Source organism: Hyla sarda, chromosome 6, assembly GCF_029499605.1.
Source record: "Hyla sarda isolate aHylSar1 chromosome 6, aHylSar1.hap1, whole genome shotgun sequence".
Classification (NCBI taxonomy): Eukaryota; Metazoa; Chordata; class Amphibia; order Anura; family Hylidae; genus Hyla; species Hyla sarda.
In genome coordinates this window covers 167,081,238-167,096,826 of record NC_079194.1, presented here as the reverse complement: position 1 = coordinate 167,096,826, position 15,589 = coordinate 167,081,238, and the positions used below count along the sequence as shown (strand labels likewise).

At 40.6% G+C, this 15,589-nt stretch overlaps 2 protein-coding genes across 8 annotated transcripts in view; one reads left to right on the top strand and one right to left on the bottom strand.

Moving 5' to 3' along the window:
- Window positions 1-9,260: 9,260 nt before the first annotated feature.
- RGS9BP (regulator of G protein signaling 9 binding protein) lies at window positions 9,261-12,557 on the bottom strand. Its single transcript, XM_056525735.1, has one exon. The coding sequence runs from the start codon at window positions 12,090-12,092 to the stop codon at window positions 11,379-11,381; it is 714 nt and encodes a 237-aa protein (XP_056381710.1). The 5' UTR covers window positions 12,093-12,557; the 3' UTR covers window positions 9,261-11,378.
- A 476-nt stretch (window positions 12,558-13,033) lies between these two features.
- ANKRD27 (ankyrin repeat domain 27) overlaps window positions 13,034-15,589 on the top strand; it is a 131,914-nt gene continuing 129,358 nt past the window's right edge. For 3 of the 7 annotated variants that reach the window (XM_056525729.1, XM_056525731.1, XM_056525724.1), the window contains exon 1: window positions 13,076-13,199. The gene's annotated coding sequence lies outside the window, so the exon portion shown is untranslated. Of the gene's footprint in view, window positions 13,291-15,589 lie in introns of all 7 variants that reach the window. The other 4 variants (XM_056525725.1, XM_056525730.1, XM_056525727.1 and 1 more) reach the window with 4 other exon arrangements.

The window sequence follows — 15,589 nt, the reverse complement described above, 5'->3', positions numbered from 1 at the left end:
TTAAATGGGGCTCATCTTTATAGAGACTTTAGACTGCTCAATTATCTGGACTCCCCTTGAAACCATTTTTCTACAGACCACACACCTCTTATATATATAATATGTATACAGACCCCGAATAAGACATGCAGATGGTCACCTCTCCCTGTTCCCTTACAGTAATGACTGGAGTGTGTGGATTCCAAGGAGGATCTGACCTAATGTGGTCATGTGTCTGGTTAGAGTGTATGGGTTGCTCGGTTACAGGGTTATATTTTAGGCATATCCCTGTATCTAACCCTCTCATGTGTGATACAGTTCTCAAAACACGGTGCATGTGATGTGATATTCTCTAATCCCACTGTCACTGCGCCCACTATGCTGCTGGATGATGGCGTATGTAGGGAAATCTCACACACTGCCTGAGCATAAAGAGACTAGTATAATCGTATTAGTAGAGAAAGCATTTTGGGAGCTGTAATCCACTGGTTTTCTAGGCTGACTTTTTATGTAATGACAATCTGTGAAGGTTAAAGTGTTGATGAGGAGATATAATGCGTCGGTTGGATGCAAATGATCATCAGTAATGTTCAGGCATTATCGCCATGAGGGACATCATTAACCACAGGAAGCCTTTTATTCACAAGCCCCTTTCTGTCAGTCTCCATTAAATAAAAATATATATATATTTTCATTTTACTAAAGATCTTATACCTAGTGTGGTGTCTCTTTTTGCCCATTTTTTTTTACCTAAAGTGAAAACCTCGATATTGGGAATAACAGTAACAACATTTCCTGTTACTTACAAAATATTCTGTATTTCAGATCAAAATGCAGGTATTCAAAAGAAAAGGCCACCAAAACAGCTTTTTTTTTTTTTTTTTTGCTATAGAAGAGAGATGGATAGACGGATGCGTGTATCCTGGACTTAATGAAGCACAGTGGACCAACACCAACAGATGACATGGCTCCCCAAATCATAGTAACTGAGGGGGGCTTTGAGGTTTTCAAGAGCTGTAAGCCATAATCATCACAATTATGAGAAATCACGGCTTGAACTATCGCGCTTTGCATGTAATGAGTCTCTCTCATATATTAGTTTCACCTTTTAAGTTGCATTACTGAAATAAATGAACTTTGCACAATATTCAAATTTTTCGAGTTTCACCTAAATGTGTTCATGAAACATTAGAAGCCACAATTCACTGGATTTTGCCTTTTAACTGAAGCCTGACTTTCAAAAGATAAAAAGCTATGGAGCTTCTGTATGTAAATGTCATGACCGACTGGGGGGACAGGGAGAGTGAGCCCTAAGCTGTCCCTAGTAACACTCTCCCTGCCTACTTGCCCATCCACCCTAAATGGGGGTTCGACAACTTGGAACCGGTCCCTCCCTGCGCTAAAGTGGAATGGGCGTAAAACAAAAGATAATATAAATAGGTCATAGGACAGAAATAGAACGGGAATACAAAAAACAGAACAGATAAACCAGACAGGATACAAATACTAACAAAGCAGAATAAAGTGTATTAACAAACAGTTCACAAACCGGAATCCAGATAAATGGCAGATATGAATAAATGAACTAGACAAGATATAAAATGAGTAAATAGCAGAAGCCAGGAAATGCAGGGGATGAACAGAAGAACTGAATGTAAACAGAAAACTCCTCAGTAACATAGAACACTGTTCGCACTGGACTAAGATAACTAACATGAACTTAATAAAAACGGATACAAGAAAACCAAACTCTACAACGTAGAGGAACACTGGTCAGGATATTAGACAGGATATTTTTAAAGATACAAGACAGGATAAATTCAAAACCAAACTCCACTATGTGGAGGAACAGGACAGGATTCTCACAGTGTGAACGCAAACTAAGCAAAGCAGAACAGACATACAAATCTCAAAAACAGACAGAAGTCCTAAAAACTGAGCCGACTAAAATCGAAATCAAACAGGCATAACCATGGTTAAAACTCAGATAAATACTAAGACAGACAAAGCAAGGTGCATCATAATACAGACATTATAGTATCATTATTGCACAAATAACTAGCACAGAGTTCAGGTAAACTCAGGTTTAAATAGCCCCACCAGAACAGTCATTGGCTGAGAGCATTAATTAAGGGGAATAGCACAGAAACTAGATCTGAACAGTGCCTAATGTCTGAATAGACACCTAAAACAGAAGAATACAAAAACAGACATTGCAGTAAAATTCTGCATCTCTATAATTTATCTTTTTTGCTGTTCTTACACATTGTACATGTGAAAATAAATATCCTGTTGTAACATGTAGACTGCATGCTGTTGTTGACTAATCTGTTTTTCCACCGAATCTCTACTGTCATTTACATATTAAAATTGTTTTCCCGGCTACACCATTTCTAACAACAAAAAAAGACCCCCATCAATCCTTAGAGCAGAAAGCCATGTATTCGATTGACACAAAACGAACACTTCAGTCAAAGTAAACTCAGTGATGAAAACTTTATTATCACAAACAGAGTGGTTTCTCCCCTTTATATCTGAAACCAGCATTCTGCAGAGTGTCAGGCACACGTTATGAACACAGTACATTAGTAAATCCTATGGAGAACATTTACAGATAATTAGAATATAAGGCAGTTGAAGTGACAAACAGTTACTCCTTATATCTTTGATGTAAATTAAATACTGAATTTAGGATATACCTTGGCCATACCACTAGCTGCTCAGATGATGTGATCTCCAACCTGGGGCTCTTCAACTACCAAAGTAGTGGTTTTGCAACAGTTGGATAGCCAAAGGTTGGAAACTACTGCTCAAATGTGTAATTGGGGATAAGCAGTGCAGCTATGTGTCATATCCAATTTTATTAAAGACTGATTTTAATAAATAAACTATTAAAGGAGTACTGCAGCCATAGAAACGTATCCCCTATCTGCGATCTCCTGTACAGGGACCTGGCATTACCACAATTCTGCGCGGCTAATGTGCGTGTCCTTGACCGCAGTGAGGTCAATGACACGGCCTCTCCATACAGCTCTATGGGAGAGGCGGGGATGCACGAACGCTGCATCTCCACCTCTCCCATAGAGATACATGGAGGGGGCATGATGGCAGAGTCGGGGTCCTGTACATGAAGTTGCGGGCGGCTCCCAGCATTCAGACCCCCTGCGATCAGACACTTATCCTCTATCCTGTGGATAGGGGATAAGTGTCTATGGCTGCAGATCTACTTTAAGTTTGAATGTTGTTTCTTAATTTTCACTACATGCATAAACATATACAGTATATAAGTAGTTGGCAAATAAATAAATAATACACAAGGAATTCTGAGGAGGGCTTGGAAACCTACAGTGTTCACTGAAATGTAGACTGTCACCATCCAGTGAAGTTTTCCAATTGTTTGTTAATAGCCATGAAGTACAGCAAGTAAAACTTCAGTTTTCCCGAAATATAACAAGGTCAATAATGAATTGACCCTTAGGGTGAATTCATATGTTCAAGTTTTTAATTGCAAGTATTGAATACAAAGCCAGAAATGGATTTGAAAAAAGGGAAAGTCTCATTTTTTATGTGTGTCCACCATGTATGATTTTTTCCTGACTTTGTATTCAATAATTGCAATTAAAGGGGTACTGTGGCATTTGTTTCTTATCCCTATATGCCCTGGATGCTGCAAATATGTATACATCACACTGCCGCTCAGCCTATCATAACCCAAATCGGGTCATCATTGCGCCCGGTAGTTAGCTGAGCTACAGTGTCATGTGTTGGGCCTCAGAAGAAGGAAGAAGACCGGGCAGAGGACAGTTGAGCGATATCGTTGGCACAGGGCAAGCAGCCATAGGTAAATTAAAGTTTATTTTGATATTTGTTTATTTTGATATGTGTGGACATTATGGTGGCACATTATTTGTTCATACTATGGGCATGTTTGTGCCATCTAACAAGTGTTGTGCCATCTAACCTCATTAGATGTATAGGTGTCAAATGGAAAAGATGGTAAGGTTGAGACAACCATATTTTGGATATGCAAATAAATATGTATACCATAGACAAAAATGGCGGAATTGGATTTGCTTATCATATTGAGCTAGTTAATTAGACAGATTGTTTGCTCATCTAACAGTGGGGTTACCCCATGATTTATGCTGAGAGTCTCAGTCATGGCAGTTAACCATACGAGATACATGAAGAATTCAGGGATTGCCATTTCAACCACCACAGATGAATTATAGGAGGTGCCGCTACGAGAAGAATATGCGTTTTAATAATTAAACAGCAGGGTGTAAATAATTCATTGCTTAACTTTTTTTTTCTTTCTGCTTGTCGACAGCTTAAAGTGACCTATCATTGTAAAATGTGTGATAATCTGGGAAACATCTAACAGTACAGAAGGAAACTGGTAATAAGAATAGGTTTGGTGCCGTCCTTATGGAGGTCAGAAGGAATCATACAAATAAACATTGGCCCTGAGTTACTAAGAGTGTCGGGTTATTTTCAGAGTGTTGAAAGCATGTAGCATGATATTAAATTCTGTCGCACAGGGGGAAAAAAAGTGTCGCACAGGAAAAATAAAAGCAAATAAATAAACTCTGTACCAGGATGTAACTTACTTTACATTCATGGTTGTTAATGGGTTAACAAACAAAAAGTAAAAAAGAAAAAAAAGGAAATGAAAGCCAAAGGAAAAAAAAAAAAAAAAAAAAAAAAGGAGAAATTCCTAAAAAATAAATATAAAAAATAAAAGAAAAAAGTAATATAAAAATCTACTAAGGGGACAAAGTAGGAGAATTTTCAAAAAACACCACTTTTTAATAGATTCCCCACACCTCAAGGCAGTCGGGTTTTCAAGTTCAGTATTTCACAATTTTTCTGGTGGGTTTTTAAATACAACTGTCAAGTTTTCAGGAAAATGTCAGGAACATGCCCCTAATTATGCAAACCACGCCCCTTAAGTAGGGTTAAAAAAAAATACTCTGAGTAATTAGAAAACTGTCGGATTTTTACCAGTAAAATGTGTCGCAGAGGACGGGAACATGTTAGTAAATCAGGGACATTATTTCAATAGAGACAATAGAGAACAATACCATATGTTTCCAAATGTGGCTTAAGCTGGCCATAACATGAGATAACGTGAGAGGTCTCCCATAAGGGTGAGGGAAAGATATGTGTATGGGGTGATGTACCAAAGACAATCGTTTGCCACTTTGCACAAGTATTCATTGAGATTTTATTTTATTTTTTTCTATATGCATGGCTGGCTTTATTGGCCACTCCTTGTGCAATGAACAGATTAGGCTAGGTTCACTTTGCCGTTTGCATCAGCTCTTTTTTTTTCGAGATGAACGGACCCTGTGCAAACGGCTACTGCCGAGTCCCGACGGACCCCATTCACTTGCATGGGGTCTGTTGGTGATCGGGTAATTTTACAGGAATTTTGCAGAGAAAAAAAAAAAAGTCATTGAACTATTTTTTACTATTCTATACTCCAGTCAGTCCCGTCCAAATAGCGGAGTCTGACAGCGATGTGAATGAGCACTTAGTAGGCAGTTATGTAAATAGAACTTCTCAGGAGTAGCAAAACACCACAGAATATCAATCAAAGTGGGCAAAGTCTTAGGCCTAGTTCACAATAGAGGAAAACTTGTGGAACACATGAGCAGACCTTCAGCAAATAGCATGTTATGCCAACATCTGCCACCGAAAATTCTGCCACGTGCACAATGCAGCAGAATCCCATTGAAAACAATGGGACTCTGCTGCAACAGAATTTCTAGCGGAATAGTGACACATCACTATTTTGCATGTGTTTTTCTTCTAAAGCTCCCATTAAAATCAAATGGGAGCCTCAGGACAAGCCCCTACGCTGCAGTGCTGTCACACCAACATGGATGTGAAAATGCATCCATATTACACTAGTGTTAAACCGGCTTAACATACACAACGTTTTCTACTTGCTAAGGCAATTTGACATGAAAAATGCCCTACATCCCCCTCCTCCCTATACTATTGAATAACACTCCCAGATAATTTCACATTTTTTTCATAGAAAATAGGACCCCTTTAAGAGTTTCAATCCTGATTTAACTTTTTTTTTAACAATTAATTACAAGTAAATAAAAGTACATGCATTCGTGCTCATTAGGTTGACATACACATGTAAAACCTGTGCAAAATGTTCTAACATTTGGTTGACAATTGTATATACTTGACAACGGAGACGGAGTCTCATGAACTTCAAATTCTTGCTTTCTATACAGGGCATAAAACCCTTTAGGGTGCGTTCACACACTATTTGTTTTTGCGGGTTTCCGCTGCATATTTGAAAGTGAGCGGGCTCTTCTCGGCTGTCCGCAGCAGATTTTCCATGGAGGAATTTATGCTGCGGAAAATCCGCCGCAAGCCCCATTGAAGTCAGTAGGGACTGCGGCGGATTTTCCGCAGCGTAAATTCTGCTGCGGAAAATCTGCTACGGACAGCCGAGAAGAGCCCGCTCACTTTCACATACGCAGCGGAAAACCCGCAAAAACAAAAAGCGTGTGAACGCACCCTTAAACCACATTAAATGCAGCCGTGGGCTTTAAAGGAAATCTGTCAGCAGTATCGCCTGCACTAAAGCTCTCACACAGGCTTGTAGTGCGGGAGATGCTGATCAAAATGATATTCACGGCGTCCAGATTCGCCAGTCATTCTGCCGCAATTCACTTTTTTCTTTTTATGCAAATGAGGGCCTTGGGGCATGGGTGGAACTCCGAACTGAACTAGGGGCATGCTGACATCATCTTCGCCGGGCGAGCGCTCCATCAATATTCATAACCTCCCTCCCTGCTCTTGCGCCCCGTGTTAGTGTACGGCGCATGTGCCGTACACTAACATAGGGCGCAAGAGCAGGGAGGGAAGCAGCGCATGCGCCATACACTAACACGAGAAGGGAGGGGGGTTATGAATATAGATAAACCAGGTGGAGCGCCCGCCCAGTGAAGATGATGTCAGCATGCCCCTAGCTCAGTTCAGAGCACGCCTATGCCCCAAGGCCCTCATTTGCATAAAAAGAAAAAAGCGAATTGCGGTGGAACGGCTGGGCAAATTTGGATGCCGTGAGTATCGTTTTGATCAGCATCAGCTTTAGTGCAGGTGATGCTGCTGACACATTTCCTTTAAACTTGCATCTTTAAATCTGAAATGCATTTAATTATTCTTCATTGATAGATTTTTTTTTTATGCCAAATTTGCCTTCTGCATTTCGATAATCAAAGGGTGTTACTTGGTTACCCTTCAGTCCAGAAAATACATCTCAGTTTACATTTATGTATTTGTAGAGCTCGCACTGACCTCAGTATCAACCTTATAAGGGTTCCAGTCTCCTATTCCTAGTAAAGTAATGGCCACGTGTGCAAGCTCTCTTCATTGAAGTCTATAGGAAAAAAAAACTTGCCCTGTGAAAAAGCTGCCCGAGAGTTTGGCACTGAACAAACTTGTGACTGAAACACTCACCTACTAAGATTAGGCAAGGTATAGGAAGACCCACTGGGAGTAATACAAGTATTATGTCTTCCACCCATAATGCCTTCTACATACACTGGACCACTTCTACCCTACAGTATACAGGTAACAGCACTTTATATGTCATCTCTAGTACTACAGTAATGGTGCACATAAAAGATCACATCAGATTACAGTAGATACAGGAAATTACACTTGAGATATATAGTAGTATACCCAAACCTGCATTTCTGCTCCCTGCTGCTCTCCAGTGTGACCAGCTGATTCACACTGGGATTTACTGTGTGGACCAGTGGTCACCTCCTCAATGTAACCCCATAACATTCACTGAGGATCTCATAGAGTTACACTGAGAAAGTTATGTCAGGTCCACACAGCAAGCACTGAGTCAATTGGTTTCCGTAGTTAGTTTAAAAGCAGTGGAATAGCAGAACCACCAGGTAAGAAGGGCAGCAGGGCGGCCATTTACCCACACTATGCTTATGCTGGGAGGGAATAAACTTTTGGAGGGAGTGTTGCTTTAATAGTGATACATACATACATACTTTAATAGCCACATATGTTCAGTTTGGCCAAGGTAGCGGTTCTGGATCTATCATGGGACTGCACATTATATAATAACAAAACCCCCTGTCTGTAGGTGGGAGTGATCTCTGGGGTTAGTTATGGGACTATTTTTATAAACCCTTCCTGGTAATTATAGGTGCAAAATGCAATATTAAGCGTAGCGCCAATGTTTCACTATGTTTTAGGAGTTAGCAATTTTCTGCTTGATATCCTACAGCTAAAGTGCTGATGCATTGAGTGGGCACCATAGTCCTATTCTTCACACAGCAAAAGTCCCACTGTAGTCCCTTCTAAAGTTGTCCTACAATGGACATTATTCACCATAGGTGATAAATGTCTGATGGCTTTGGGGCTCCACTCCTGGAACTCCCACCAATCAGTAGAATGAGGGGTCTCATACCCTCTGTTTTTCCTCACAGCACAACAACAGTAAGGAAGTGTTAGAATGCAGTGGTAGTCACGAATGTGCCCTGCCTCTCCATTCATTGTCAACTGGGCTGACAGAAACAGCCAGATGCTGTACTCAGCAGTCTTTATCAGTCTTATAGATGTTGACTTGATACATGGTTAACCCCCTGAATGGGTTTGGGTGCTATATTGCATAAACTCGATTTTGCAAACCAAGCAATATTGGGACCCCAAAACAGATTCTAAAGGAGCTAGTTCATTATAAATTTAAAGGGGTACTCCCGTGGAAAACTTTTTTTTTTTTTTTAAATCAACTGGTGCCAGAAAGTTAAACAGATTTGTAAATCACTTCTATTAAAACATCTTAATCCTTCCAGTACTTTTTAGGGGCTGTATATTAAAGAGAAATCCAAAAAAGAAATGCATTTCATTTGATGTCATGACCACAGTGCTCTCTGCTGTCCATTTTAGGAACTGTCCAGAGCAGGAGAAATTCCCCATAGCAAACATATGCTGCTCTGGACAGTTCCTAAAATGGACAGCAGAGGTCAGCAGAGAGCACTGTGGTCATGACATCAGAGGAAATGCATTTCTTTTTTGGATTTCTCTTTAATATACAGCCCCTAAAAAGTACTGGAAGGATTAAGATTTTTTAATAGAAGTGATTTACAAATCTGTTTAACTTTCTGGCACCAGTTGATTTAAAAAAAAAAAAAAAAAAAAAAAGTTTTCCACGGGAGTACCCCTTTAATGTCTTCAAAGTCCTCTTTAGGGTACATTCACACATACAGGATCCTGCGCAGATTTTGATGCACAGGATTTGTAACTGCAGATTAGAATCTGTGTTCAGTCATTTAGTTTACATTGAAATCTGCAGCAGAAAATTCTGCACATCAAATCTGCGTACGTGTGAACGTACCCTTAGACATATGTGCTAGCTGCCTTCTAGCACATATAGAGTTGTTGTGTTTGGCCCATCCAAACACACTGCTTCCTATACTTGATGATGACATAGAGGCACAAAGTGGTGAAGTATACAGGACCCTATGTAGTCTCAGATAAGATCTTGATCCAATAGCAAATGAGTTTACAAATGTTCCTTAAAATGAAACATTAAATCTGATTGGTCGCTATGGGCAAGACATATGTTCTGAGACAAGTCTAAGGCCCAACAAACAAAATGACTACCAACACTGGTAAGGTGATAAGGAGGTTTCTGGGCTCAAATAACTGAGCAAGTATAGTGCTTTAACCTACTAACATCAATAACATCTACACAGCAAAAATGGGAAAATTGCAGCAAATGTAATGGTGCATGCAAAACAACACATTTTTGTGTTGCCACGTCTCTTTTGGTGCAACAAACATTAAGGAGATGGGGCACCTGACCCTCCTTTATTAGTATGGTTGGAAAGATGCTACAAAGAGCTGCTCTCACTTGGTACAATCTTGGGGGTTCTGCCTCAAACATGGGTTCTTATCAGTTGACAAACTATTTAAGATACAGTCTTGAAATCTACTCAAGGTACCAGTGACTTAGTAATTGTACTGAGGAAAATAGTGAGTTGCATGCAAACAAACCATTCACTCCTTCCTTGCAATCATGGGGACCAAATTTTAACAAAAGTATACTAGGAAGCTAGGAAACTACTTGTGTTCAGTTCATAAAGCCCTACTTACAAATCCCAAGAATAGATTTATTTATGGTGACCAAACTGGATTCTGTACATGGAAGCATCAGATGGCAAATTACATAGCGATAAATGTGTCCTGTATGATCACATCAGGCATAGGTTGGAATAGCAAAATCTAAAGAGGCATTCCATTTTTCTTTCTCTCTCTATTTATATATTTATATAAATGTATATATATATTTATAGGTATAGGATTATATTTTTCAAGAGGGTTGGGTTGACATATAAGGATCACCGTAGAATTTTTTTTTTCCGGGAGGGGATTTGGGATAGGAATACTCCTTCTGTTTTGCTATAACCTTACTGTATTGCTGTATTTAATGTGTCTTCTATCCAGGCATGTGTGTCATCAACAATAAAGCACATGTGTGAACATGAAGATACAAATAATGCTCTTACTCTCCCGCAGAAAGATAAATAATAGAATATTTCCCAAGTCACTTACGATACATTAAGTTACATGGAGTATTGCAATTATTCAGCATCACATCCCTAGGAAGCCATCTCATTCTTATATAACAAGCCCTGCATACAGTTCATATAACTGCAACTTGCTTGTGTTGCATGGAAGACTGTTAAATCCAAGGTTATTATAAGGTCCACCTTAGCACGTAGATTAGTATAACATGAAAGCGATATGTTCATCTGTTGGACATACTGTGGATAATTGGAAGTAGGGATCTCCTGGCAAGGCAATGCATGAAGACATAGCGTGCATGCAGATGCGCTTACTCTCCACAGTGTCAGGCCCTTTTAGCTGCCTGTGGGGGTCAGTATATGCCTTGCAATTAAATGGTTAACACCATCGCTTTAAGGATTCAGTGGTGCTAGTGCAAACAGAAAGATGGCATTTCATTCTCTAAAAAAATCTACTGATTATGCAATCTTCAAAACCTAAATCTTTTGTCATGCAGGATGTAAAGTTAAAAAGGGAAACATATATGTTATATAGGAAAAGGAATACTTTATCAGAAAAGATATGGAAAATGAACTGAGATTCTCCTGTACAGCAGTACAGTTGGCAGATGGCATGATGGATGATAAATCTGGATTAAAAGGATGTGTCCATCAGCAGCACGTTCCATAATATGTCAACATACAAAATATAGTAATGTTACCCAATGATTCCTCCTTCTACTGAGTTACAGGTCTATGAGATCCTTGGTAAAGGGGAGTACGAGCAGTTTGTGGCTAAATGCAAGAAATAAATCCTTGGCAAAACATCTCAGTTCATGAAAGTTTAACCACACAAACTGCCAATACGATGGCAATAATTAGGACTGAACTAAAGACCACCCCAGCCAAAAGTTTACTCAGGTCACAAATGGCCTTGTGCTCTTCTGTAGATATGGTTCCAGGAGATGATGCCCCAGCACCGGTTGCACACTTGAGTTCTGCCCCTGGGTTTTGCTTAGCTTCCACAGTCCATTGGGGAACACCAACCTTCATTTCCATCTCATGCATCATCTCATCTACTTGTTTGATTTCATTCTCCAGGTCCTTAAGGTCCATCACATCAATATTGTGTTCGCCATCATATTTCATATTCTGAACGCTCATGGCCCTTGCCGCCACCCCTGAGGTCCCCCCACTCATGCCAGTCTGTATGAGGTGCTTTTTGGGTATGTTTAATGGGAACTCCTGACCGAGTTCCAGGGCTCTTCTCATATCAGTCTCAAGGAGGTCCATGCAGGTAGAAAATATGACCCATAGCCTCTCAAACTCAGCCTTGTCTTCTTTGCTAAGACTGGAGTCCTTCAGAGTGCTGGTCAGCTTATTCCTATTGGCAACTGCTAACTCCTGAGCTTTCTGTCTAGTCTTCTTCAACTCCTCCCGTAAATTCTGGGAGTCAGAGGTGCCACCTATTGTAAGTACTAGATGCCTGTAGCATGCTGTCACTTTATTCAGAGCATCCAGTAATGCCTTACACTCCTCCTTCAGCATCTCCTCTGAGGAACCTTACAATCCCAACTGATAAGATAACTGGTGGAATCCTCAAGAACTGCTGAGGGTACAGTACTCCATGTAGAACATCCTTGGGGAATTCTGGAAGTTTGGCATCTGCTGGTTTTGGAAGAACAGAATGGTCTGTGCAAAGTCTGCAACACTATCCTGGGAGTCCAACTCTATTAAGAGGAAACCCTGTTCTTGTGCAATATCATAATCCATGTAAAGAAATCAACAGCAGCAGAAAAGAAAGATCTCCCTTCTCCAGATGAAATGTCTGTTTCTTCAGAGTTTGATGGTTCTAGAAGTCAAATTGCCTGTAAGACTCCTGCAGAGTTTTATATTAGAAGGACTTTAACCACATCCATCTTCAGGTCCTCATTCCTATATCCAGAGTCCTTTGCTGCAACCTCCAGGACTCAGCAGGGAGCTGTCCATGCATCCAGCTCTCAGCTCTGCACAGCTTGGAATAGCCACCACCTGCAGAAGTCACGTGAGGACAACACATATAGGGAGGAGGGCATGGGAAAACCCACTCTAATTCAGCATCCGCCATCTTTGCTAAGGGCAAAGTCAACTTTTTTTTTTTTTTAGTCAAATGTCATTGAAATGATATATAGTGTTTGTGTACAAACAAACGACTCCTCTGATGCTTTCATGCACAGTTAATTTATATAGCCCTCATTTACATTTGGCTTCTGTATTTTAATATAGTGTTTGTGTACAGTTTAGTTTTAAAGTACATACGTCATACCAGCTCTTACAAAAAAAAAAAAAATCCTCATGAAAATGATTTTTTTTTTTAAATCTGTTTTCGGGCAACATGAAGGAGCTTATTTTCCAGGAACAAAGATGGCCACGCGTCAGTGACGTAGCCGCCTCAACTACCTCTAGGCCTTTAGTATTTGATAAAACCTCCTCTAGCTCCTTTTTATTGGCTAAGATGAATGTCACTCACGTTGAGACGCATGCTCATTGGTTGTCGTCAGTGTTGCCTGTCCAGCTCAGTGTTATGCTCCGGAGAGCTGGGTTGAAGGAGAGCGGCTCCCGCTGAGGAGATGTCACCGCGCTGAGTGAGTACGAGAACTTTCCTGCCGTCACTAGGTGAGGGCTTCATACTCTCCCGGGAACCTTATGTGGACATGGTGACAGGGGGGGCCACACTGCCCTCTCCGGGAGGGGAACCAAGCATCAGGTTGGGCGACACATATGATTTGTTTACATGGAGCTACAATGTAGATTAGGCCAAGGCATGAGGTGACACCTCCAGGACTATGTGGTCACCTGTGCGTGGAGTGTCTGGGGATAGGGGGCCACTTTATATGATTTGTTGTCTTTTCCTTTTTAATAGTCAGTAGAATACTTTATGACATTCTTGGGAATTCTTCTTTAATTTGTAGATCCGGTAACTTCCATTGAAAATACATTTCTTGCTCTAGATACGTTTCTACTATAAGTTTTTTTATTTGTTTATTGGAAATGGTGTCCAAGGATGAGGTGGACTCAGATGCTTTCCTATAGTAATTGATGGGTCACCAGCAACTGGATCATCCGTTTAGGCCAGTGTTTCCCAACCAGGGTGCCTTCAGCTGTTGCAAAACTACAACTCCCAGCATGCCCGGACAGCCGTTGGCTGTCCGGGCATGCTGGGAGTTGTAGTTTTGCAACAGCTGAAGGCAACCTGGTTGGGAATCACTGGTTTAGGCTTTATTCACACTGTGCTTTTTTAACCTGCATTTTTTTGTAAGGCATAATTACTCCGTTTTCGAAGTTCAGTCAGAAAATCGGCAGTTACAAAATCCTATACGGGCGTTGGGAAATGCCATTATAGTCTATGTGATTATTCTAATAGTCGTTTTAAAGGGGTAGTCCAGTGGGGAGCAACTTATCCCTATCCTAAGGATCCTCCTAAAGATCGCGGGGGTCTGACCACTGGGGCCCCCTGCGATCTCCTGTACGGAGCCCCGACAGCCCGCGGAAGGGGGCGTGTCGACCTCCGCACGAAGCGGCGGCCGACACGCCCCCTCAATACAACTCTATGGCAGTGCCAGAGCGCTGCCTTCGGCAATCTCCGGCTCTGCCATAGCGATGTATTGACGGGGCGTGTCAGCTGCCGCTTCGTGCGGAGGTCGACACCCGCTATCTGGCCGGAGAGCCGGGGTCCCGTACAGAGAGATCGCAGGGGGCCCCAGCGGTCGGACCCCCCGCGCTCTCAAACTTATCCGCTATCCTTAGGATAGGGGATAAGTTGTTCACCACTGAACTACCCCTTTAACCCGTTATAGCCCGTAATTAATAACAGCCGTTATTTTGTGACTGAAGATAGTTACGGGAGAAATAGTTCATGAAATAAGTCACAAAATAACGGCCGTTATTAATAACGGGTTAAAACGGCTATTAGAAAAATCCCATAGACTATAATGGGATTTTGTAACTGCCGTTTTACTGCCGATTTTCTGACGGAAATTCGAAAACGGAGTAATTATGTAGTGTGAAACAAGTGAGTTGTGGGAGTACATCAAGCAAAACTGAAAACACAAAGCACAACAAAAATCCACAGTGTGGATACAGCCTATAAACTGGTTAAAGGGGTACTCCGGTGGGAAAAAAAAAAAAAAAAGATATATCTATCTTTTTTTTTTTTTTTTTAAATAAACTGGTGCCAGAAAGTTAAACAGATTTGTAAATGACTTCTATTAAAAAATCTTTACCCTTCCAGTGCTTTCTAGCAGCTGTATGCTACAGAGGAAATTCTTTTCTTTTTTAAATTTCTTTTTTGTCTTGGCCACAGTGCTCTCTGCCGACACCTTATGCCCGTATCAGGAACTGTCCAGAGCAGGAGAAAATCCCCCATTGCAAACCTATGCTCTGGATGGACAGAGGTGTCAGCAGAGAGCACTGTTGACAAGACAAAAAGGAAATAAAAAATAATAGAATTTTCTCTGTAGCATACAGCTACTAAAAAGTACTGGAAAGGTAAAGATTTTTTAATAGAAGTCATTTACAAATCTGTTTAACTTTCTGGCACCATTTGTTTTCCACGAAGTTTCACTTATGACCTAAAAGTTAACTCTCTGTGTGCTATTCATTTCAAAGACATTAAAGGGGTACCTCCCTGGAAAACATTTTTAATTATTTAATTATTTTTTAAATCAACTGGTGCCTGAAAGTTAAACAGGTTTGTAAATTACTTCTATTTAAAAATTTTCCAGTACTTATCAGCTTCTATTTGCTCCCCAGGAAGTTCTTTTCTTTTGAATTTCCTTTCTGTTTGACCACAGTGCTCTCTCTGTCCAGTTTAGGAACTGTCCAGAGTAGGAGCAAATCCCCATAGCAAACCTCTCCTGCTCCAGACACTTCCTAAAATGAACAGATATATGAGCAGAGAGCACTGTGGTCAGACTGGAAAGGAAATTCAAACAGAAAATAACTTCCTGTGGAGCAAATAGAAGCTGAAAAGTACTAGAAGGATTAAGATTTTTAAATAAAAGTAA